General features: G+C 32.5%; 2 protein-coding genes and 1 long non-coding RNA gene across 3 annotated transcripts; all 3 read right to left on the bottom strand.

Annotated features, from left to right (window-relative positions):
• Positions 1–809: 809 nt before the first annotated feature.
• LOC143051306 (uncharacterized) lies at positions 810–2,022 on the bottom strand. The gene is made up of 3 exons (XR_012970695.1): positions 1,900–2,022; positions 1,333–1,443; positions 810–1,082 (listed from the first exon to the last, which is right to left on the bottom strand). It is a non-coding gene; the product is annotated as an uncharacterized LOC143051306 (long non-coding RNA).
• A 1,458-nt stretch (positions 2,023–3,480) lies between these two features.
• LOC143051305 (cell surface hyaluronidase-like) lies at positions 3,481–17,291 on the bottom strand. The gene is made up of 9 exons (XM_076224253.1): positions 17,205–17,291; positions 10,604–10,667; positions 9,802–9,942; positions 8,353–8,536; positions 7,335–7,552; positions 5,508–5,725; positions 4,666–4,836; positions 4,054–4,227; positions 3,481–3,538 (listed from the first exon to the last, which is right to left on the bottom strand). Exons 5-8 carry the CDS (start codon positions 7,479–7,481, stop codon positions 4,170–4,172), a joined length of 594 nt encoding a protein of 197 aa, XP_076080368.1. The 5' UTR covers positions 7,482–7,552; positions 8,353–8,536; positions 9,802–9,942; positions 10,604–10,667; positions 17,205–17,291; the 3' UTR covers positions 3,481–3,538; positions 4,054–4,169.
• Positions 17,292–23,595: 6,304 nt separating this feature from the next.
• Positions 23,596–27,186, bottom strand: LOC143050855 (cell surface hyaluronidase-like). The gene is made up of 2 exons (XM_076223961.1): positions 26,951–27,186; positions 23,596–23,676 (listed from the first exon to the last, which is right to left on the bottom strand). Exons 1-2 carry the CDS (start codon positions 27,074–27,076, stop codon positions 23,596–23,598), a joined length of 207 nt encoding a protein of 68 aa, XP_076080076.1. The 5' UTR covers positions 27,077–27,186.

Here is a 27,186-nt window from a genome sequence, read left to right as displayed (position 1 = left end):
CTATGAGCTACTGCTCACTCAGTCGGATGATACCCCTACTGTGACTGCATTATATCAATAGTATAAAAAGATGTAATTGTTTGGTAAACAAAGTTGTTGATTGATGAATCTGAAAACACATCACAGGGTATAGCTGACTCATAAAACCTTGAACCCAAATTTCAGAAATCATTGTAAAGTAGTTCCTGAGAAAGATGGGACAAAACATATCCATATCCCGACCTTTTTAAAATAATTACTATGGTCTAATCATTTATAGCTTGTTAAGTCTTTGGAGTGATTTAGAGATGAATATTATTTTCCATTTTAGACTACATGTTGACCTCTACATTTTTTCATTTTAAACTTTTATTTGCTGCCTCATTCATGTCCAACCTTTTGCCTTACTCGTACTTTCCGATTAACTTTTAACCCTGCCACATTCTGTATGTGCCTGTCCCAAGTCAAGAGTGTAATTCAGTGGTTGTCGTATGTAGTTGTGTAGCATATTTGTTTTTCATTCATTATTTTGTACATATTAAAATTAGGCGGCAAGTTTTCTCGTTTAAATAGTTTTACATTTGTCATTTCCGGGCTGACTATGGGGTATGGGCTTTGCTCATTGTTAAAGGCCATTGAGTGACCTATAGTTGTTAATTTGTGTCATTTAGTGACTCTGATGGAGAGTTGTCTCATTGACAATCATACCACATCTTCTTGATGTTATATATCAGACTTCCATAATTTGTTGCAGCTAGAAGTTATAGCTATGTCACTGGAAATGCTAGATCATTTTGACATTTTCTTAAAAAATTAGAACTGACACAAGGTTGATATTTAAAGTTTTTTTATTCCGTCAACTTTTAAAATCAATGTCATTAAACTAAATGTTAAAAAAGATTATAATAGTCCTTGGTCATTTTTTGCTGGTCAGGTGCAATTGTTGCAAGCTTCTTGTATCTCTACTGAACCAGTGCAGTGTATTCCTTCATGTTGAGGAGCTGGAGTATTGCATGACCTTTACCTTTCTCTGTAACCTTGACAACCAGAATTGACGATACATGATGACCATTGTCCCCAATCACTGAATTTTCCATTGACAGCTGTCAAGAAAAAAGCAATTATTTATTTGTGTTGTATATAAACAAATATAATACACAATAGGGTTCCTGTATCTTTTGCTCATGGTTTATTTAAACATTATTTTTAAATGTCTGGCAAAATTTGCAATTTTTTTCAAGTGATAAAAAACCCCTCTTTATACAAGAAGTCTAAAAGAACAAAACTTTTATTTCCATCTATGAACATATTTTTTAAGTGGTATGACACATTTTTATATTTCAATATACTTACGACAAGGATGCTCATTACAACTGACAGAATTCACACCATCTCAAACACAGTCTGTGCCGCCATTTGCAGTGGCAGGATTATTACAACTTCTGTACTGAGATTGCTTTCCACCTGTAACATTGAATAAATATAAAGTAGACAAGTATGAATTTAGAGTAGACAACGAAGCCAGCCTTGGGTTACAGGATGTTTTTTAGCTGTGGTGACCTTGGACTATTTTCTGCAGTGCAAAAATCATTATGGTAAATATGTTCAGTCAAGTAACTAACAAAACTGATTTATCTTACTCTGGTTTGTTCACAGATCACATATATGTCATGTTAAAGTTGTTATGCAAATTTGGTTTACCATGCATAAATGTACAATATTTGACACCTTGCTTTACAAAAACAAAGTGATTAGAATTATGATGAAAAATTAATTATTCTATTAATACTTTCCTTTCAACTTCAACAAGCTATGTTCAATATGATTTTCTGATCTCAAATAATTTCACCGGTGATTTCAAACAATATTTGAGAAAGATTGATATGATGCATATTTTATATCATAAGAAGCTATCAATACCTCCACATGTGACAGAACATTCCTCAAATGCTGACCAGCTTGACCAACCACCATTTACAGGTATTCTGGATGTGAATGGAAGCCGAGATCCTGCACCCCAACCCTGTAAACAAATAAAAATGTATAAATAATTAGGTAATGTGTCTCTTTAGCTTTCTGTGCAGCGGTTTGTTGAATGTTGTCGGTCTTTTAACGATATTATTAAACCATCAGAATTTGCTAAAAATTGTCTTTTCAGGGCATTAATTCATCATTTTGCTGTGTATAATTTTACTTCTGTCTAGAATTTTATTTGAATATCAAAAAAAAAATTGCTAATTTTGGTCAAATCTGAATTTAGGGCAAGTTTTAGTCATTTTTGATATTTTTGATTTGCTGTTCATTTTGTTGCATATAATTTATAGCTATCTATCATAGTTTTTTAAATGACTCTGCAAAATCCTAAAAGATAGTCAAATATCATCATTAAGGTGATACCTAACACTACAGGGAGATAACTCTGTAAAATCCTAAAAGATGGTCAAATATCATCATAAAGGACAATAATTCCTGTAAGAAGACTTTCATGATTTTCTATTATGTTGCATTTTTGCACATCTTATACTGATAATTATTTTGCAGTTTAAAGTATATGTATAACTTTTTTAATTACTGTTTTCAACATAAAAGGCAAACATGTTTAGAGATCAAAATCATTATAAGGACAATAACTCTGTCAAGGAGTCAATGAATGGGTTAAGCTATTTGGTAAATTTGTTGACCTTGACTTGCTGATTATTTCAATGAGAAAAATGCATTTTTTAAGATAATAGGTAAAAATGCACAAATTGGCCATACTCATTATTTAAGGGCAATAACTCAAATTTGTCTGGTCATTTTGGCCAAGTTCAGATGGAACTAGAGTTCCGACTAGAGTTCCATATGAACGGTAAATAATTTTGAAGAGTAAGGTCTCTAGATTACCGGAAATACAAGGCCCCTACTCTGAATATGTTAACATTCAAATTCGATTGGATTGACGTCATAACATCAGGGATATCAAGTCGATCTCTAGGAACCCTGCCACAACCCAGGGTTCCTCGAGTGTTAATGGCGGGCAAGCTATATCCAATCATAACAGGTGTTATATATGACCATGTCAATTCCATCTACTCTAGATATCCATCCGAACTTGGTCTTTGGTGTACATAGAAAGTTGGTATAGATCTTGAAATAGTGAGCATATGATACATCGTCAGATTTTCTATTCTGATTTCTAATTTACTATACAATTAGTTGCATTTTATGGTACCCTTATGTTTTATTTTCAGTAGTGGTTACCATGCAAGTAGATTGCAACGGGAACAAATCTGGAACAAGGTTTCATAACGAGATTGTGCTTGGTTTTAATTCAGTTTACTGGTTTTCAATGGAGAACATGTGTGTGATGCTAATAGCTCACACTAGATAGACTACCAGGTGAGCTAAAAATGCAAATAATCAAAATATATGAAAAACGGCAACTAACATTATTATCATTATTTATCTTTGTAATATTAATCAAATAATATGCCCACTAATTACTATAACATATATGTATTACCTTTGGTGGGCTTGGATCTGTAGCAGCTAATGTACGTGTATCTGTAGACATTTGGCCCTAAAAATGGAAACAAAATTTTAAGCACAGAATAGGGGGTCTCATTGTGGGGTTCTGATCCCAGATCCCGCTTACTGTTTTGTTAGATTCCTGTATCCCACTTACACTATGTACGTAAGAAATTCTCATTTTTTTGTGTTATTTCCTGTGTCCCTCTAGACTTCATTTCCCGCTTTCACGGCACATTAATTTGACTTTCACGTGTCACGCTTAGACCCCAATGAGACCCACATAATATATTGCACCTAGACATCTAGAGATTGCAAAAACTCGTTCATAAAATGACATCAAATCAAGAAGTAGGAGGCAAGTTCAAAGCATCCCAAATCTAAACAACTTGTGAATGAATACAAAATTATCTGTGATCTGTGCAGTATATATTTTCCTTGTTTGGATAATTTCAATCGGGCAACAATATCAAAATTAATAGCTGTTCCATTATTTACCAACTAAGAATGTTAAATATAATTATTCCAATGCCGTCAAAAGAGATGTCACTTAGCACCAAAACTTACATTGCTTGTCTTTCTGTAATTTCCAGGATTGTTGTAGGCAGCCTGACGACAATCACCATTTGACCTATCCCCAGACAACACATCTACTTTTACGTAGGGACAATTACCCTCACAATTTAAGGTTGTAGTATCAGTTCTTGATTCGTAGCTGTCATGAACTTCAAAAATAACATTCTACAAAAAAAAAAATCAAATGTATACGCAAATTAGAACAAATCTTTAATTGAACATAATTTACCTTCCTGAACTGTACTCAATTATTTTCTCTAGGATAATGTTAGAACAATGAACTAGACTTAATAATTTGAACAACTGAAACCATAATTGTACAAATAATTTCTGTAGTGGCGTTTATAAAGATTTTATTATCTGCTGTAATCACAATGTGTACATAAGCATTGGTAAATGGTTTTATTTTAACTTCCGTAGCATTTTAAGAAGTGCAATACTTCAATAGATTCACGCTTGAGAAAATTAAATAATGTTTGTTCAGCATCCAATCATTATATTTACTACTTTATAATGAAGAAGTCTCACTCCATTCCAACCCTCTAATTCTGTAATGACCAAAGCAATTTATTATTTCTTTCCAACCATTTGTTTTGTACTTACCCAATCGACTTATCCCAAAAATATCTGTCTCCAAGAGTATCACTATCAAATTCTTCAATAGATTGTACCTCCGTCCAGTCAACCAATTTAAGCGGCCTGAGTGGGGTCCTTGTAAATAGGTTAAAGGTGGCATCAGATGGCATACACATACCAACTCTTACATATTGGTTCCTGCAATAATCAAAAAGATTTTTAAAGGTGAAATAAATGATTCTTCATTCTTTTCTTTCCTTTTTTAAAACTTCTAATAATATAGTTGAAACAGAGTAATGATCACCAAAGGTGTTAATTGGGCCATTAACATTTCACTGAAAGAAAATCTTTATCATCTCATATTATCACCAAAAGTCTGTTTCTGATCAATCAAAACTAGTTTTTCAGGAGTATTAAAAATCTCATAGTTTAGGTTTTTAAAGATAAAACAGGTAAAACCCTGTCTGAAGTTGTATATATTTAGTTCATAGTGCATTTGCTGATGTATTCTCTAGATCATATTCACGTTTTCATGTAGTTAAACCTTCATGGGGATCTTTCCATGCCTTGATTTGGACAACAATTGTTATAGTTTATTGGACACCTAGATTCATGAATAAATCCATTCATCAAAAAATACAAAATTGAACCCCACGAATAAAAGTCACAGTATTCAAAAGTTTAAAAGATATCAAAATGTGCCAGTTTCAAGAAACAACCATTATAGGCTCTGTGTTAAAGACCGTATTTTGACCTATAATGGTTTACTTTTATAAATTGTGACTTGGATATAGAGTTGTCTCATTGGTACTCATATCACATCTTCCTATATCTATTATCAGCATGAGAATATTATATATCAAACTTACAATTCAACTCCTTTGGTACAAAATGTATATATTGCAAATTTCCTTGGAATTCCATTACTCCAATGTAGTGTGTAGCTATGGGTTCCACCCAAGATGGTCAGGAACTCATTTGTTTTTACACCAGTTAGCGTCTCTGGAGAATCAGGTTGGTCATCTCTGACCATTATAGATTCAGTCTGTCCATGTTCTGGAGAACTTGCATCAATTTTGATATTAAGCTGATGAAAAAGTTATAGAATTAGAAAACATTAATTTTGTAAAATTAATAACTGAAAAAAAGATAAAGTGGATGTTCAAATTCATATTAAGCCAAACTGACAATGACACAGCAAAATATAATAAAAAAAAAAGACCAACTAGTCTACAGAATACAGATGTGAAAATGTTCAGCATGCTCTAACAATGTTTGAAACCAAGTTTACAGAAGCTATCACTTGTAGTTTTTGAAAAATAGCGAGGAAAAATTCATACATGGTCATAATGTTTCAGAATTCTATAGTATAATTCTGTAAACAAGAAGTTGATAAGTGACGAATATGAGAATGCATCTCATGGTATAGCATGCTGACATGAAGCTTGATTCAAAATTTCAGGAACTTTAATTTGTAAATCGAGAGAAAAAAGCTATGAAATTTCATGCATTGTCAGTATGCACAAGAATGTTTCAGTATACATGAGGTTGATTAGTGATGGATATAATAATTCAATAAATGATATATCAGGCTCACAGGAAGCTTGATATCAAATACTTTAAGGTAGATAGGGTGTCTTCCTCCATCTTGGATTTTGAAATACTAGAAAACAAGGTCTAGATCTTTGATGAAATGTGCAAATTTTTATAGTAGTAGATGATTCATGTGTAAGAATTTTCATTATAATATAGAAAATGCCATGTTTGATCATATTTATGATTGTATTTCACAAAAATAAGAACTCTTTTGTTTGATTCATTTTTTTCCAACTTTCTCAAATAAGGGGAAGCAACTCAAATGCAAGGGCAGATAATTCAGATAGTGTTACTTTTACAATAGAATGTGTTAGGAATTTACTCATTTTTACATGAAGCAAGAAAACGAGTCCGGTGACCCCATTTTTTCTTTTTCTTATCTGAAAGCATTATATTGGAGCTATCTTCTCATATTTTATCTTAAAATTCTATGGTATGGTTTGCGTTTTATGGCGGAAAAATGGGTTTTCCATGCATAATCTATACAAAATATTGACAATTTTGCACAACCTGTAGTGTGAAAATAAGTCCGGTGACCCATTCTTTTTATTAATGATTTTAAACAAGCAGGATATGAACTACATTTTGGCAAATTATTAAAAGATTCTATGGATTATAATTTAAACACCCCATCTACCTTAAGCACTGATTTGTGCTACGAAAATCTCTTTGTAGAGAAAGGCAGATAGAGTTTCAATTAAATTTGCTGTCCTTTGAGAAGAGGATAATAAATGTTTTTTCTTCATGTTTCTTTTGCAATGGTGTTGCAAGTTTGACTTCAACTTGTAATTTTGAATTTTCATTTATCTGGTTCTCTTCTCGTCTATGATTCTCAAGTCAGAGGAGAAATGAGCAATTATGTGATTTCTTCAGTTATAGCTTTAGCATGTGATGTAAATATCAAGGTGTCCATTAAACAAATCCTTGCAGGACTAACAATAGCCTTACCAAGACATTGTCACACAATTAAGTCTAGATAATATACCACTGTTCAACATTGAGCCTTATATAAGTGTTAAATTTTTGCTTACAAATAATTTAAACACCACTGTAAACTACCCCAAATCAATCGTGTATGTATATGTGTATGTTTATCATACCTTTGCATACTTGTAAGGACATATAGCCATTTTCCAGTTTTTACGATATATACATGAAGGCGTTGTATAAAATAGGCCTGGTTTGACAATTTGTTGGATTGTTGCCAAATTTGTCACACTTCCATCTTCATCTCTAAACGTGGCCATTTGTCACCATCTAAATTATTAAATCTATGGTCTGTTTCATCACCATCATGAACACGATTTCCTCCTGAAGGCTAGAGAAAAGAAATTAAAGAAAGTGTGTATGCAAGTCACATTAGAATGTGAATGTGCATCTGGAACACCACATACAATTTATAGATAGACCCCTCATGAAATTTATTTTAGAAACACATTTTGTGTGCACTGCAAAAGCCTGAATAGGGATTATTAGTTATGTAAATAAAAAATATATACAATTGAATATATAAATGTAACCAAAATCAACACATTGTTAACAGTGTGCATTAATAAAAAAAATAAAAATGTTTTCAAATACAATAAGCATAAGCTAAATATGTACAGAGGAAATATTTGTCTGTTCCTAATTGGATATCTAAACTGCACTAATAGTACCAACAGATTTAACAGAAAACAAGCAAATTTACTAAGTTTTAGATGTATCATTATTTTTGAAATGCTAAGACCATACACTTTAAGTGTATGTCATATTTAATGTTTAGTATGGGTATATTTATTGTGCTTACTGTGGATTCATTTATTTTCGTGGATACCAATTTTCGTGGTTTGAGGAAAACTTGCATATTTGTTGATATTTAATATTGTGGTTTTGGCAAAGTCTGCATACATTCCTATTAAAAAATTGTAATTTGTTGAACATTTAAATTCGTTGTTCCCCTGTGCCCACGAAATCCACGAAAATAGGTTTTCAATGAATATTACTGAATCCACAATATACATCATTGTTGAAGTAAGTAGTGACAACATCAGGAGAACTTTTGAGAGTTTAAACATTTAAGTGAACTTATATTGCGAATTGAACAAATATTTAACTGCCATGCTTTTAGATACTTACATCACTGTAACTAAATTTTAAATTAATGGCAGCACTAACAGGAGAACTGCTAAATTTTTTATTTTTTTTTTTGAATGATAAAGCACCCATGGTATAATTCTCTTTTGGAGTAAACTTGTCAAACCAGACACTATCTAAGTAAACAGGACCATAGTAGAATATAAAACCTTGTATTGGATATTTGCTGTAAAGAAATAAATATGAAAGATAATCTCTAAAATGCTTTGAATACACATAATGGTTTTCTGCAGATTTTCAAAGCAAATAATAAAATTCAACAAAATTTGAATATAGAAGATATCTCTAAAATGCTTTTTAAAAACACATAATGGTTTTCTGCAGATTTTCAAAGCAAATAATAAAATTCAACAAAATTTGAATATAGAAGATATCTCTAAAATGCTTTTTAAATACACATAATGGTTTTCCTTAAGATTTTTAAAGCAAATAATAAAATTTAACCAAATTTAACACTTGATTATTTAGTTTTATCAAAATAAAGGAAGACAAAAAAGGAAATAAAGACAGTTTAAAACATTTCCAAAAAATGTTAAATTTATTATGAAATCTTTGACTGAAAGCAGATGTACTTTTTTCATTTTGAATTTTGTTGTACTAAGGTAAATTTTCACAAAAAATAAAGAATGCAAATATAAATTTATATAGTTTACAGGAAAAGCTGTGAAATTCATAGGCAATATCAAATTCAATAAAATCATGTATGAGGGGGGATAGGACCTTTATCAGGACTCCGGGATTGGGTGTTTTTAAGCTCGGGATTTCAGGATTGACCCTTCCGGGATATGGGAATTCTTTTTTTTGAATTTCGGGACCTCAGGATTTTGTGTTTCTAAGTCCGGGATTTCGGGATCTGGTGTTTTTAAGCCTGGGATTTTGGGATCAGGACACCTCCTACCCCCTCTCATATATAGTAGTCTATTTGAAATTTATTCTAAATGATCTTCTCTATGACAATTTAGTCAAAAAACCACAAATGCTGCTGTAAAAGACTATTGTACCCAAATTGTTTCTTGATACTCATAATTTATATAGATAAGACCAATGGTTTTCCTGTTTAAACTGTTTTACACATTTTGGGGCTCTTTATAGCATGTTATTTGGTGTGAGCCAAAGCTCTGTGTTGAAGGCTGTACTTTGATTCATAATTGTTCACTTTTTTATACATTGTATGTGACATGGATGGATTATAGTTTGTCTCTTTGGCATCATATCACATCTTCGGAGTTTTGAATTAATTAGGAAAATCCTCGTTTAAACTATTTGCAAAACATAAATACAAACAAATAAGTAAGAAAGTTGATTGTATATTGAACACTGTATAAATAAAATCATTTTCTCTATTGCAGCATTTGACGATTTGATCTACTTATAAATCTAATACATGTTGTATACAAATAGTAATAAAGTGACTCTCTTTCTGGTACTTACGGATCCCATGGCATTACAAGTGATCTTGGGTAATCAAGCAGCCTCCTTATACTGTTATCCCAAACTTCTGTTCTTTTACCAATATTATCAGTTTCTCCCATAAACACACTTTTCTCTATTATTTGTGGTGATGGGGTAGAGCTGAAAGAAAAGTTCAAGTCAATTGAAATAACAAAAACCTAGAATCAACATCATTATCCCAAATTTTAATAAGTTTATCTAGTTCTTCAATTTTATATCACATTTTTCTTAAATATTTCAAAGGAAATCATCATCATCATCGTTATCAATTATCACCACCATTATCAATCATCATTATCAATCATCAATATCAATTATCAATCATCAATATCAATTATCAATTATGAATCATCAATATCAATTATCAATCATCAATATCAATTACCAATCATAATTTTCAATGATTACAACAGAACAAAAAAGCTTCTGATGAATTCTTTGAAGGTCTAAAAAATGATTGATATCATAATATAGTCCAAGACTGTACCTTAATGTTAAAATGTCTTAATCATAAAAAAAACCTTGTCATATTGCTTTTTTTCAAAGTCAGCTTTAAAGATTTTATTCATTCAATAAATGAATCTTGTGTTGTAGATAAGTCCAATAATTTTCTTTCATGATCTCTCTGGTGAAAGGAAAGAAGACTAACTTAAACAATTTAAATATATCAATATTCTTGGAACATCATATTCTGTAGAAAAAACAAAGCAAAGGAATAGTTGAAATTATGACGATTCAGCATAGAAAAATTAAATTTGGGTTTAGAACTCAGTCAACTTACGAGTATTGTTGCATTATAATCAAACCACCTCTAACCCATGAGTTCATGAATCTGTTCTTCCAACCTATATATTAAAAATGAATAGAAACTTAAAATATGTATAATGTAAAAATGAAATTAATGTACTTATAATTTTTCAGGAGTTGATAACATTTTTTGTTGCCATTATAAATATTTAAAAGAAAATTGAATTAAAAAATCTTAGAAAATCTTCATACTTCAACAGGGTTATGAAAATCGTTTTAAGTTGTTTCTCTACCATCCTTGGAGAATAGTTCCAGTGAACAATGGTCTTAACTTATTAGCAACTAAGTTATTTTATCATAATTGCTAAAATATCAACTAGCTTTTTTAATTAAGGCAAATTAACAAGAATTAAGAATATAGGCATGCATGTAAAAATGATAACTGCAAAATTTTTATTAATGCAAGTAATATGGCTGGGTGAGTATTGCAGTAAGAAGAACTTGCATTCTGAATCCAATGCAAATGGTTTTTTATGCAGATTTTCTTGAAATCTCAATAAAACAGGCTATTATTTGAACTTGGAATTATTTTTAATTATGGAATTTGCATTATTTCTTGTGCTTGAATTTTTTAATAAATTGTATGTTTATTTGGTATTATAATGTTATAAGCAGTTCATAAAACTTTCCATACAATGTATTTTGTATAAATAGTGTTGTGCGCGGCACAGTACATTTTATGGAAAATGTACTATCTTCTTTGTAATAGGTATTGTTGTGCGCAGCACAGAGCATTTAAGTACAGTATAAGGCAGCAACCATTTGATTTTCTGGGGGGGGCTATGGGTTTTTTTTCTGTGCAAACTTTTTTTTTCGCCTGCGGCGAAAAACAATCTATTTTTTTCGCGACAAGTCGAAAACAATTTTTTTCTTTCAATTTTAGCATTACATATAGTGGCAGCTGAGGGTGAAACAAACAATTTTTTTTTCTCAGAATCAAAAACAAATTATTTTTTTCTCCAAAAACTGGAAACAAACTTTTTTTTCCAAAAAAAACCATAGCCCCCCCCAGAAAATCAAATGGTTGCTGCCTAAACATGGAATTTATTAAAAATTTCAAGCACAAGAAATTATGCAAATTCCATAATTAAAAATAATTCCAAGTTCAAATAATAGCCTGTTATAATTACTCTTCTATTCTATTCAATAATAAATGAATGAAATAATTTCTGAGTTTCCAGTATATGAATTTTTTTATCATTACTATCATTACTTTATTACTTGTTTCTTTTAATAATTAATTTAACGATCAATGGATGGAGCTATTGTTTAAAGTCACTTACAGCACTATTGTGTTATGGCAGCCAGTTTTAATTGGTGGATGATGCTGGAGTGCCAAGAGAGAACCATGACTTTGGTAGGAAAACTGACAATTTACCCTAATCAATTAAGATTAGAGTTGAATGCACCTGCCATGTGTAGAATTTGAACTCACAACCTCATGGTAGATCGGCTAGCTACCTTATATATAGTGAAACAGTTGCTTGACTACTTAGACCACAAAGCCACCAAGGCCAAATTATATAAATTAAAGTCCTTCTTTATTTCTATTTATACTCTAATTACATATACCAAATAATAAGAACAAGAATGTGTCCATAGTACACAGATGCCCAACTCACACTATAATTTTCTATGTTTGGTGGATTATGAAATAGGGGTCAAAACTCTAATTTGGCTTTAGAATTAGAAAGACCATGTCACAGGGAATATGTGTACTAAGTTTCAAGTTTGTTGAACTTGAAGCTCATCAAAAACTACCTTGAACAAAAACTTTATCATGAAGTGGGACAGACGGACAAACAGACAGAGGAGGACAAATGAACAGACGCACAGACTTAAAAAAAACCATATTGCACCTAGGTGGGGCAAAAAAAAAAACTGAATGATTTTTGTCTCGCCTTGACGGAGTCAAAAAGAGAGACATAGGTATGCTGTTTCCGGCGTCAACAATGTATCAGTTTGTGATTAAATCTAGTTTATTTTTAACCACAAGTGGTATGTCAATCATATTTGGTATGCAGTTGTATAGGCATTGGCACATCTGATTTCCATGGAAACTATTTGGCCCTGCCCCCTAAGTCATGGTCTATTGACTTTGAAAATTTTCATGTATCATTTTGATATTAGGTCAGTTGAAGGGGAACCATCAGTGGCAGGCCAATGTTAATTAGTATTCAGTTGTATAAATATTGGCACATCTCATTCCCATCCTGATTATTTGGCCTCGCCCCTCAGTCACAGTCTAATGTCTTTGAAAAACTGATCTTAGTTTACATGTATTAGTTTGTGATTGGATCAGTTCTAGATGAACTGTTCAAGGCCGTAGCTAGGCATCTTATTTTAGTGAGGCAAAATAATTGAGCCGAGCGAAGCGAAGCGAATTTTTTTTTGGAGGGTATGTAATGAATGGTGCAAAATCCTGCATTCTAGGCATTTTTAAAGAGTTTGATAATGTTTTGAATTTGGACACATTTTATATAAATTTTTCATTTTTTTAGACTTTTACCAAGGATTTGTATGTAGTTTACTATACAAATCCTTGCTTTTACTAACACCAAATTTTTAACAACTTTATTTAAATTTATATGTAAGATAATCATCCAAATATCACTGATTTGAGTCTGCTGCCAGAACATAGAACAAACATCGATTCAGTAGAGTTTTCCAAAGTTTTATATGGCCGGTTCAGTCAAATCGTTTCAGAATCATACTTTGGTCTGCTGATATCCTTATCGCGATTAACATGGAGCATGGCAAGACCGCACAATCTCTCGCCACTCATGCATGCTCTTTTCCAAGTTTTCAGTTGTTTCAGGGCAGTCTGTGTTTCTAAAGGTAGCACATCATCATCAACACAATGATCAATGTCTTCTTCCAATTCCTTCTCCATCAGCAATCAAGGCCGTAGCTACCATTGAGGCAAGTGAGGCAATTGCCTCACTAAAATTTCGACACTGATTATTTTTTTTTATACATATATATAAATATAATAGTCATTTGTTGTTCTGTCTCAACCTTAATTTCTATAACTTGTCATCATTAGTTTTAAACTATTCTTCCTGGATATAACTAAGCATCTCAACGGGTGATGTTTCTCGATTACATTAACCTATAGTAACGATAATCATCATGGATCTTGAGTTAAAAACAGGCTCTTGCAGAAAAAGGAAAAGCGACACTGAAGGTAAAGAAGGAACAATATCTAGTAAACTATTTTTTTTTTGACAGAGTCTGAGTATAGCATATAACTTCATTAGAACAATCAAAAAACGATAAGTAGACTGACAAATACAGTACTGGTCTTCGGAAGGGGGCAGTCCTGTCTGCGTATTCATTTCTCCGTTTCAACAACTTTTGACAAATCAAGTACTGGGCATCGCAAGGGGGCAGTCCTGTCTGCGTATTCATTTCACGAACTTTAAACTTTCTCTTTACAGATAAATGAAATATAAATAATATGAAACATGAATGCATGGATTTGTTATTATCCATGTTTCTTTAACCTTAAAAATTGAAAGAATATCCCATATTCCAATTTGATATTATTGAGGAATGGTAGAACCTTTAACACAGGATTTTGTCTTTACTTATTCGGGACTACGGAATTTCGTCTCTTTATATTCGGGGTTTCGGAATCAGACACCCCCAAACCCTAAACCCTAAATTTATAGATTCTGGAACTAAAATACCACCAACTATTTCCAGAAATAATTTGAAATACGGAACTACATGTACAAACGTCAAAAAATCCATTCCAATTCTCCTGTACCCATATATACTTACTCTATAGATAGAATCATATACATGTATCTTATCTCATTCTATCCCTAGTTTGTCTACTCTTTGTCAGCATAAAAGCGAGTTTAATATTTTGTAACTGCGACTGTATGATGGTGCTTACTGGAAAGCTTATTTCCCATTTGCAAACAAAACTGTTAATACCGATGCTGCTACCAGATTGCTGATGGAGAAGGAATTGGAAGAAGACATTGATCATTGTGTTGATGATGATGTGCTACCTTTAGAAACACAGACTGCCCTGAAACAACTGAAAACTTGGAAAAGAGCATGCATGAGTGGCGAGAGATTGTGCGGTCTTGCCATGCTCCATGTTAATCGCGATAAGGATATCAGCAGACCAAAGTATGATTCTGAAACGATTTGACTGAACCGGCCATATAAAACTTTGGAAAACTCTACTGAATCGATGTTTGTTCTATGTTCTGGCAGCAGACTCAAATCAGTGATATTTGGATGATTATCTTACATATAAATTTAAATAAAGTTGTTAAAAATTTGGTGTTAGTAAAAGCAAGGATTTGTATAGTAAACTACATACAAATCCTTGGTAAAAGTCTAAAAAAATGAAAAATTTATATAAAATGTGTCCAAATTCAAAACATTATCAAACTCTCTAAAAATGCCTAGAATGCAGGATTTTGCACCATTCATTACATACCCTCCAAAAAAAATTTCGCTTCGCTTCGCTCGGCTCAATTATTTTGCCTCACTAAAATAAGATGCCTAGCTACGGCCTTGGCAATCTGGTAGCAGCATCGGTATTAACAGTTTTGTTTGCAAATGGGAAATAAGCTTTCCAGTAAGCACCATCATACAGTCGCAGTTACAAAATATTAAACTCGCTTTTATGCTGACAAAGAGTAGACAAACTAGGGATAGAATGAGATAAGATACATGTATATGATTCTATCTATAGAGTAAGTATATATGGGTACAGGAGAATTGGAATGGATTTTTTGACGTTTGTACATGTAGTTCCGTATTTCAAATTATTTCTGGAAATAGTTGGTGGTATTTTAGTTCCAGAATCTATAAATTTAGGGTTTAGGGTTTGGGGGTGTCTGATTCCGAAACCCCGAATATAAAGAGACGAAATTCCGTAGTCCCGAATAAGTAAAGACAAAATCCTGTGTTAAAGGTTCTACCATTCCTCAATAATATCAAATTGGAATATGGGATATTCTTTCAATTTTTAAGGTTAAAGAAACATGGATAATAACAAATCCATGCATTCATGTTTCATATTATTTATATTTCATTTATCTGTAAAGAGAAAGTTTAAAGTTCGTGAAATGAATACGCAGACAGGACTGCCCCCTTGCGATGCCCAGTACTTGATTTGTCAAAAGTTGTTGAAACGGAGAAATGAATACGCAGACAGGACTGCCCCCTTCCGAAGACCAGTACTGTATTTGTCAGTCTACTTATCGTTTTTTGATTGTTCTAATGAAGTTATATGCTATACTCAGACTCTGTCAAAAAAAAAAATAGTTTACTAGATATTGTTCCTTCTTTACCTTCAGTGTCGCTTTTCCTTTTTCTGCAAGAGCCTGTTTTTAACTCAAGATCCATGATGATTATCGTTACTATAGGTTAATGTAATCGAGAAACATCACCCGTTGAGATGCTTAGTTATATCCAGGAAGAATAGTTTAAAACTAATGATGACAAGTTATAGAAATTAAGGTTGAGACAGAACAACAAATGACTATTATATTTATATATATGTATAAAAAAAAATAATCAGTGTCGAAATTTTAGTGAGGCAATTGCCTCACTTGCCTCAATGGTAGCTACGGCCTTGCAGTGTTAATATTAAGTCTATGATATTTGGTATGCAAATTTAAAATAAGTATTGTTTTCATGGAGATTATATAGCCTTCACCCCTCTTCATGGTTTATTGACTTTGAAACTTTTACATAATTTACAAGTTAATGTTTGTATTGCAAGTATTGATTCCATGGAAATTATATAGCCCCACCCCCTTTTCATGGTTCACTGACCTTGAAACTTTTACATAGTTTACAAGTTAATGTTTGTATTTAGGTCTTGGGAAAGACTCATAATTAGTCAATGGTATTTGGTATGCAGTTGTATTAGCATTGGCACATCTCATTTACATGGAGATTGTTTAGCCATGTTACTCATTTATGGTTCATTGACTGAATATTTGCATAATTTGTGTAAGAATCTTAAGTATAATTGCTATTTTGATTTCAACATTTGCATAATCAAGATTACAAAAAGGCAAAACATATCTCTGTGTAAGAATCTTAAGTATTACTATTTTGATTTCAACATTTGCATAATCAAGATTACAAAAAGGCAAAACATATCTCTGTGTAAGAATCTTAAGTATTGCCATTTTGATTTCAACATTTGCATAATCAAGATTACAAAAAGGCAAAACATATCTCTGTGTAAGAATCTTAAGTATTGCTATTTTGATTTCAACATTTGCATAATCAAGATTACAAAAAGGCGAAACATATCTCTGTGTAAGAATTTTAAGTATTGCCATTTTGATTTCAACATTTGCATAATCAAGATTACAAAAAGGCAAAACATATCTCTGTGTAAGAATCTTAAGTATTGCTATTTTGATTTCAACATTTGCATAATCAAGATTACAAAAAGGCAAAACATATCTCTGTGTAAGAATCTTAAGTATTGCCATTTTGATTTCAACATTTGCATAATCAAGATTACAAAAAGGCAAAACATATCTCTGTGATAACATTTTATTTATTTACTGTAACTATGCACTTACATGTCTGTTTAACAATGTATACTGGATCTTCTTCTGACAAGGGGTTGGAAGGATCTATTGGCATAGTTTGAGGGTAATACACATTTGTAAGGTCGGCTATATAGTCTAGTCTGTCTACGGCAAATATTGCATAAATCTAAACAAATTGCAACAGAAATGATTTCAACAGTTTTATAATACCAAAGCATGACACAATCATATATGAAAAGTCTAGAAAAATCGTATGATCGGAAATCACCATTTTGGGCTAAAAACATTGATTTTAACAAAAAATCGAGGAAAATTGTGAAAAAATTTTGAAAATCGAAATTTTGGCACTATGTTAGCCAATCAAATCTCAAAAACGAATTAAGATGACTAAAATAACTACAAAGAACATTTCCGATGTAAAATTTACAATCCAAAGTTAGAATTTATTGGTAGAATTATCCCTTTTAATGATAAAATCACAAAAAAATGCCAAAAAACCCGATATGTTTGAGATTCATATATGGCTGTTTTCAAACGTTTTATTTTGAAGGCAGCTTTAAAGTAAAAACATTAAACACAATTATTTACAATTATTTGCGAATAGAAAAAAGAAAACAAACAGTTGTTTTAAGGAAAATCTATTTATCTATCATCGAAATTAGCCCAAAATTACCCTCCCCCCAAAAAAAAAATGAAATAAATTTCTAAATAAAATGTATTAATGTTAGATTTGTTACAACAGTCATTGAATTAATATTATAAATTGCCTAAACTGTTCAATAATTGATTACTTTGTTTTTACTTGGTTACTTTTGTTTTTATGTAAAAGTATTAGAATGGTAAATACAATTTCTGAAAAATTTATCTTTGAAAATATTAGATTTTGTTTTAATTTAACCAAAAAACAGACAATTTTGATATAAGTCTTCCTAATGTATAGTTAAATGTCTCTGCAATGTACATGCATATTGATGCATTCACATGTCGTCAAGTTCATCGGCTTCTGTAATGTTACTTGTATTTGAACAATTCATTCCCCGACATTCCCCACATGCTGGGGAACATGCAGTCTATTCCGTGTTTACGACAGGAGCATCTTTTTGTGTCACAATTCAATTTGCAATTACATCTGATTATCCTAAGAAGCTTTTCGGGAGCCGGTGGTAGTATTGCTCTAATTGGAAGCAATTTATTGTCCTCAACATGCCAACCCCAGTCCTTTGGATCTAATTTATCACCTTTCCCAATCCAAACTTGGGTTTGATGATAAACTCTCATGTAATGTAGCTTAGCAGCGTCAGATGTTGGTGGGAGAGTGTGCACTTGTACATATATATTTCCAAACTTTGGAGGCGAATATTCTGTAACGCAGCATATCTAATGTTTCAACATCTTGTAACCCTCCATATAATGCAACAAACATTTGTTCTCCTGCTTTATGAATGCTCTCAACATTGGACTCCTGGTAAAAGACAGCTGCATGATCTTGTAATTTAAGGTTAGTACTTATTTTCTTGAAAACCGTGCCCTTGCCTTGACCAAAAATTCGAGATGTTGTGTCGCATCCGCTAAAGGCGTGAATGAATGGCAAAATATTGCAAACAAGTGGTCCAATTTTTCTCCTTGTCTCTGTTATGTCCCAAATCTTTATTTTGTGAGTGTTTTGCTTGGCTTCTGATTTGAAGTAAATCTTGTTTATAGCATCTTTTGAATGATAACAGAGCAGTATGAGTAGGTCAGTGTCCTCTCCTATGACGGTAGTTGTATGTTGTTTCGACTTTTCTATTGCTGTAAGCACAATCTTTAGATCAGCATCATCTTCTGCATGGATAACTTGAACATGTCCGTCCTTAAGTTTTTCTCCAAGGGTATTGATAAGGCAGCAACCATTTGATTTTCTGGGGGGCTATGGTTTTTTTTGGAAAAAAAAGTTTGTTTCCAGTTTTTGGAGAAAAAAATAATTTGTTTTTGATTCTGAGAAAAAAAAAATTGTTAGTTTCACCCTCAGCTGCCACTATATGTAATGCTAAAATTGAAAGAAAAAAATTGTTTTCGACTTGTCGCGAAAAAAATAGATTGTTTTTCGCCGCAGGCGAAAAAAAAAATTTGTCCAGAAAAAAAAAACCATAGCCCCCCCCCCCCCCCCAGAAAATCAAATGGTTGCTGCCTAAAGTGCTGTTTATTTTCTGAATTTGAAAGAAATTCGTCTTTTTTTGTTTTGATTGGTGTGGCATTGTTAAAATTGACTTTTGGAGATATGATTCCTTTAGTACGTCTGAAATGAGTAACGTCTTTTGTAGTTGGAACTGATGGATATCCGTCAAACACAACAGTTGCATCTGTATAGTGATTTTTAACATAATTGACGTAAGTCATACATATGGTGTCAACTGTAGCTCCTTTTGTCCATGGTAAACGGTGTATAAGAGAACCACCATCAAGTACAAAGTGGGTTTCTGTTGGTGCTTTTGGTTTAAGTCCAGTCAAATTCCACATATATTCGGCAAGGGTTGATTTTTGAGGCTCTCTTGGAAGGCCAGTGGTTTCAAATATTGATGAAGGAACTCCACATAATTCAAATTGAAATATCTCTGAAATATCTTCGAAAATACCATGTGCAGCAGTGGTGCATCTCTGAAAAAGGAGCTGTGAATCTATTCTAAGAGGTTCGCCGTCAAGTTTTGCCTGAACTTTGTTGCCAAGCGTAATGGCTTGTTTCTTTCTCTTAAATGTGTGGTCAGCTATATTCTTTCCTACTAGTTCTTGTAGAATGGAAGTCCCAACCTTTTTGGCATCATCCACATTCACGGTTTTATCAGCTACTACTCCTGTCTCAATGTTTCGTAGTGAACGGTCTACCTCTGAATCAATGAATGGATTACGACTTTTCAAGAATGTAAGAAGAGTTTGAATGTCGTTAGTGTCCTTTTTTTGTCTTGCATGTGTTTCGTCTTTGTGTTGTTCACTAGAAAAGTATCCTACTCCGGACAAATCCTGCATAGCTTGTTTGATCTCAGCACATACTGGCATGGACATAAGCCAAAGGGAACGCTGGCTTTCAGTCATTCCTCGACCTCTCGTCAATCCACCCGCTGTTTTCACACTTCTCATTAGAACTTGTTCTATAAATAAATCTGAAGATATTCCAGCCCAGTATACCTATTGCTGCGTCTGATGACATGATTCCCATTGATAAAATTAGCATAAACATCAGGATGGTCTTCGTCTAAAGATTGCATTGTCATTAAGTAGACGTATGCTGTTTTCGTGAACAGATTATGTCCAGATGCTGCCAAAAAAGGCAACATTTCTTGGTTGCTTTGCAAATGAAGAGGCCAGTTTCCGGTTCTCTCTGCTTTGATAAATTGTCTTAAAACCTGGACCATTTCTGAATATTGCAGCCACAACTTTGCTGTACGACTTTGCTTTAAAATTTCAGTTTTTCTCCGGACCGTTGCTTCTAGGTTTTTCAAGATGTCCGATTCACCCGCTTCTGAAGCTGACAGCTCTCCAGAGGATAATTGAGAATATAATTCATCAATTTCCTTCATTTCAGTTGTTTCAAGGGTTGAATTGGGTTCTTCCAAAAGTTTAGATACGTCAATATTAAATATATCTGCAATCAACAAACAATAAAGTGCTGTATCCACCAACATGTGACCTCTAAAAGCTCTAGCTACAGCTTTTCCGCTAAGGATATGCGTGACGGCATTCGGAGTGTATATGAGTTCTAACATCTCTTTCAAACCAGTATTACTCATAAGATTTCCTATTGAGCCGAGGAAGCTCATCTCTGTGTGGAATGGTCCTAATCGTAAAACCATCGACTTCAAGGTGCTTCCTGGATTTTCGTTTTCAACAATTGATAAGGCTTTCCAATACAGAGGTTGATCAAAAGTTAAGATCGCTGTTATGTCATAACGCTTTGCTTGGTTGGCGACGAAGTTCAATGTAGAATAAATACATGTCATGTCCGAAGCATTCAAATCTATCATAGGCAGGAATGAAACTGATGATTTTCCTGGGTAGTCTCCCATCTGAACCATCTGCATGAAGCCAGACCACATTGGTATTGGATACTTTAAAGGCCAAACAATAACCGACAGCAGATCAAGACGGAAAGTCTTATCCAATGTGTTTAGGTTTTTCAACTCAGCATAACTTAATTCAGCCATACGATCTGATTGAGGTTTGTAATATTTGATCTCTATCTTTGCTAATGCCTTTATTTCATCAGTAGAAAAAGCTATTCTAGGAATGGGTTGTGTTCTCTTCGTACCAGGCGTAATTCCAGCTATTATGCCCATGCCATGAAAAGTGTTGAGGCCATCTATCGTTCTTGTGTTGTGGTCAAAGTTATCTGCTACAAATAGTACAAAGCTGTTGCTTATATCACCTGGAAGGTCAACTCCTTGTACAGCTGCAGCACTTGATTCAAACTTCTGGACTTCATAGTATGAGGAACAAAATCCTAAGCTGTTCAATGTGGACACAAGAAATCGTGAAGCGAAGTTGTGATGCACCTGTACTCCTAGACCGAGTTGAAGTGGTGTTATAAGTGCTCGAGGTCGCGAGGCTTGCATTACTGCTTGTCCTATGGAAGCTATTTTCACTGATGGGTCTTTCTCAGAAAATATATTAGAAAGGAATAACAGCAGGCTTTCGAGTAAGTATGATAGATTATTATCAACTGATGCAATGTTGGCTGGAGTTGGATAGATAGACTTTGTGGTATCTACAGATCGGATGTCGCTTTTTATCAGTTTGGCAGCTGCTCTGATCAAAGCTCTCTTTTCGTCATCTGGATTTAAATTGCTTGGTCTCTGGTAATAGTCCTGGAGAATACAAGTCACGGTTTCTCGTAGAGTTACAACACTTTTTCTACCTGGTATGTCTGTAATAATGATTTCGTCTCCAAAATGTTGCTTCAATCTGTTCTTTAAATACATCTGGCTATAAGCATTTCCATCACACATTTCGTCCATTTTTTCAACAAGATCTGATATAGAAATCTGTTCGTCGTCATGATGTTTAAGGAAGTCGACTATTTTGTAGAAGCCGTCTTCTTGCAAAGCTGGCCTTCCTCTTTTGTTTTCAGGCTTTGCGTCTGGTGATATTGGAGAACGGAATACAGGAGTATTTTTGCACGTGCGGAAGTTGACACTACATGCCTGGTGATAAACAGCATCCGCTGCATGGAGGTCGCTTACGCTCTCCAGTCTTTCGCGTACCTCGGCTGCCCAATCATCATTTCGGAGATCACAAGCATCTTGTATGCGACTATCAAAATCATCAGTTCGAACCTGAAATACATTTTTGTCTTTTTTCTTTGAGTCCGTTGCTTCATTTCCACAGAATAAACAATGATGTTTAAAATCAAAATGGGACTTTGATCGTAATTTTGGAGTATTTGTATTTATTTCTCTCAGAACAAGTTTTTCTTTTTTGTATTTCTTTATGTCATTTGGATTGGTATATGTTTTCCTGCAGAGTTGATGGACAAAATTACCCTCTGATGCGGACAAACAGTCTCCTCTTTCCTGGCTAGCTTTGATGATTCCAAGACATCCTTTTTGTCGCAATTTGATCAGCGTTGTTGGGTGGTCATCTTTTAGGCACACAATACATTTCTCCATGGTATAGATGTAGATGAAAAGAATTAGTTCACACATCATTTGTTGTTGTATATTTTAATCATTATATATATGTGTCATATAACATATCAATACACATTAAAATATTATTCAGAACAACAAGAATAAACAACATCGACTCTAAATGAATAATGTTTTCTTGTCCGTGTGATGTTTCTTTTTTAGTGTGTCTATACACTGTAATTCATTTGTCCATTTCTCAATTTATTATGAATTCTAGCACTACTGAAGATAATGCATTATTTGAAAAGTGTCAAAAAGGGTGACAAGAGAAATTGAATCAATAGGCTTAAATCGCGTCAGAGAAAACGAAAAGGACATTGAGACAAACAAGACAAACTATACAAAGTACACACAGAAACGAGCAGCTTGAACTTAAGTACAATATTTATTATAAAGCATTAAAAAAGTATACTATGTTCGATGTTTTCCCTACTTGGAAACTTTCGATTGTGTTTTATTGTAGCATATTGTAGTTGACCACATAAATATTTAGTGCATTTGTTAATACACACCTTTAAAAATAGCAAAGGTTAACTCATTCAATGACCAAAGGAAAAATTACCATTCAATGTTTCAAAAACATGTATATATCATTCATGTTGTTACTCAAGTTTTTGAAGTGAATATATTCCAATAAAGTATTCCATGGAAGGGTGAGGAAGAAAAGTAGTTTTATAATAATTGTGCCAGTGAACACAACATTGAACATTAAACTTAATTACAATAACTTTTAGGATTTGAACTAATTGATATTTAGGTTTATGTTACCTACCTAAACTTCTTGCTTGTCCCATGTTTTCTAATTCCACTCCTTCAATATGAATATTCTTAAAATGACGAAGTACCTGTTAAAGATAAATTCATAATTAAGATTAAGTGCACAAATGAGGATATATCACAACATCTACCATATATAATAAGCTGCAGAACCCTCCCTCACCTACATCCTTAAATCCTTAATTTTATTCCAAAAGTCAAGCTCTAACGATACCCAGTGAAGATTATTCTAAAAACATTTTTCTGCTGTACTTACATACATTACCGTCACTTGGTCATTGCCACTGCCCATTCAGAAGGATGCTATCAGTCAAGTTAAGCCAGTTCTTCAGTACTTACATGATTTGAATGGTACAAGAAATTTTTATATGTGATATTCAGCAACTACTAAGACTTGTTTTTCAGTGGAATTCGTCTGGTTCATGTTTTGTTCTATGTAATTTTTGAAATATTATGTTTTCATATATTTAGTTTTTGTTGGTCAACATTTTATCTATTGCTTGTCATGAAATAAAATTTTTATCTACAATAGTCACTTTGCCAATTACCGATTTAAATCTGTCATTTCACACCTTTTTAACAAATTACTGTAAATTTAGAAATTATTGCGTTTATTATTGCGATTTTGTCATTTGAGACTTAAGGAGGCTCGCGGGTATAAGATTTTCAGAAAAAAAATTAAACATTTATTTTTCATTACAAATTTCATTAGTTAACTTTAGTAGTTGTTACTTTATCATATGGTATAAAAATAATTCCAAAAAATCAATACATGTTACGGGGCGCCGAATGGGACTCTTGTGGTTTTGTACAAAATTCAATTCTGTCATAACAAAATCATTTTTGTCTTACAAAACTATGTGCTACAGACTTGTTTTGTGAGAACTTCAATTTTGTGATGACAAAATTCATTTGTGTAGACAAAATTAATTTTTGTCATGACAAAATTCATTTTTGTAGACAAAATTCATATTTGTCATGACAAAAGTCAATTTTGTCTAAAAGGTATGCAAATATAAACATATTTGCATACAAAATTGACTTTTGTTACCTGATATGGAAATTAAATCACAAAAGTCAATTGTGTGAGGTAAGATTCAATTTTGTGAGACAAAATTGACTTTTGTGAGACAAAATTGACTTTTGTGAGACAAAATTGACTTTTGTGAGACAAAATTAACTTTTGTGAGACAAAATTGACTTTTGTGAGACAAAATTGATTTTTGTGAGACAAAATTCAATTTTGTGAGACAAAATTCAATTTTGTGAGACAAAATTCAATTTTGTCAATTTTGTTGAGACAAAAGTCAATTTTGTTAATTTTGTTGAGACAAAAGTCAATTTTGTCAATTTTGTTGAGACAAAAATCAATTTTGTTGAGACAAAAGTCAATTTTGTTAATTTTGTTGAGACAAAAGTCAATTTTGTTAATTTTGTTGAGACAAAAGTCAATTTTGTCAATTTTGTTGAGACAAAAGTCAATTTTATGAGACAAAATTGACTTTCGTGAGACAAAATTGACTTTCGTGAGACAAAAATCAATTTTGTTGAGACAAAATTCAATTTTGTCAATTTTGTTGAGACAAAAGTCAATTTTGTCAATTTTGTTGAGACAAAAGTCAATTTTGTCTCACAAAAGTCAATTTTGTCAATTTTGTTGAGACAAAAGTCAATTTTGTCAATTTTGTTGAGACAAAAGTCAATTTTGTCAATTTTGTTGAGACAAAATTCAATTTTGTCAATTTTGTTGAGACAAAAGTCAATTTTGTCAATTTTGTTGAGACAAAAGTCAATTTTGTCAATTTTGTTGAGACAAAATTCATTTTTGTCAATTTTGTGTAACAAAAGTCGATTTTGTATGCAAATTAGTTCACAGAAACCAAACTAAACTAATTTGAATACAAAATTGACTTTTGTCGCCCAATTTTCAAATTAGGTAACAAAGTTCAAGTCTGTGTAACAAAAATGAATTTTGTCATGACAAAAGTGACTTTTGTCCGCTGATAGATAATTTTGTATGACAAAATTTTAAATTTGTAGTATGATACAAATTTTGTTAAACTGAACTTATTTTTGTTGAACAAAAGTCACTTTTGTCCGTACAAAATTGAATTTTGAGTACAAAACCACAAGAGTCCCATTCGGCGCCCCGTACATGTTGGCCCCAGGTGACTTTTAAAATGTAGATAGCATTGAAAAAGCTCCAAATTATCTCCCTTTGGTGCCATTTTTTGGCATTAAAATTGAAAAATCTTTTTTTAACTCATCGGTGACCTATATTTTTTATTGTTGTTCGAATAAGCTGTACATAAACTAAATAATTGTAAAATTCAAGCGATTTCTGCAATTTAGTTCTTTTTTATTTCAATATTACCATTATTTCTAATATTAGTTCAACAAAAAAAAAGAACATTAACAATAATGTATGTTTCTTTCTAAGGCAGATTGTGAGCGTAAATGAACGGTGACCCCATTTTTTTTATTTCATTTTTCTATTAAGTATAAGATAAAGTTCATTTATAGAAAAATATAGCGAAATCCTATATTAAATTAAAAAAAAATGATTTAGACCCGGAAGCCCCATAAATGATTTTAATTTTTGATTTTAAGAAAAATCCTGATTAATTTATTAGAATATTTCAAAATGTGAGTTTATATTATTGCATTTACAACTCTGTTGCATTTTTCGCAATAATAAAAACCTCGCAATAATTCTGAATTAACAGTACTTACCATTGTCAATGGTAGTCTGGTTCTATATATACCAGACAAAATTGGCTTTTGTGTACACAAAGCATGATAAGTTTAAAGTGAAATATAGGCATTCTATTACATACTTTTAGTGAAAAATATCAAAGTATCTTAATTTAACAGCAAATTAAATGTACAGTTGAAAAATTATAACTTCTTTTAACCAACGCCTGTGTGAATCATTTCCATAGAGTCCCTAAGGCGGCAACCATTTGATTTTCTGGGGGGGGGGCTATGGTTTTTTTTGGAAAAAAAAGTTTGTTTCCAGTTTTCGGAGAAAAAAATAATTTGTTTTTGATTCAGAGAAAAAAAAATTGTTTGTTTCACCCTCAGCTGCCACTATATGTAATGCTAAAATTGAAAGAAAAAAATTGTTTTCGACTTGGCGCGAAAAAAAATAAATTGAAAACCTTCAAAGTTACATACTTTACGTACTGATGATAATTTGCTATTTCTGCTAGGGCTCCATTTTCCAAAAGTAAATTAGATGTCCCACCTAAGGGAGACAACTAAAAAAGGGATCTTTTATATAAACAGGGTCAATTATTGAAATTGGCAAACAGAACATTCCAATGCTAATCCTAATATTACCTTAACATGTCTACCAAATGTATCAGGTGTGTAGTCTTTACAGTTACCATTGACAGTGGGGCAAGCAAGTTCCATTTCCCCTCTTATCTTTATGTTTCTAGTCAATATAGCTACTTCACCATGCATGTCAACATTATTCTCTAGTTCTCACAGATGGATTCATGACAAAATTGTATTTTGGTGTTGGTGATATGTTTGTAGATCTTACTTTATTGAACAATCTTGCTGCTTACAAA

Source organism: Mytilus galloprovincialis, chromosome 11 (genome assembly GCF_965363235.1).
Source record: "Mytilus galloprovincialis chromosome 11, xbMytGall1.hap1.1, whole genome shotgun sequence".
In the NCBI taxonomy this organism is placed as follows: domain Eukaryota; kingdom Metazoa; phylum Mollusca; class Bivalvia; order Mytilida; family Mytilidae; genus Mytilus; species Mytilus galloprovincialis.
This window is presented reverse-complemented; position numbering and strand designations above follow the sequence as displayed.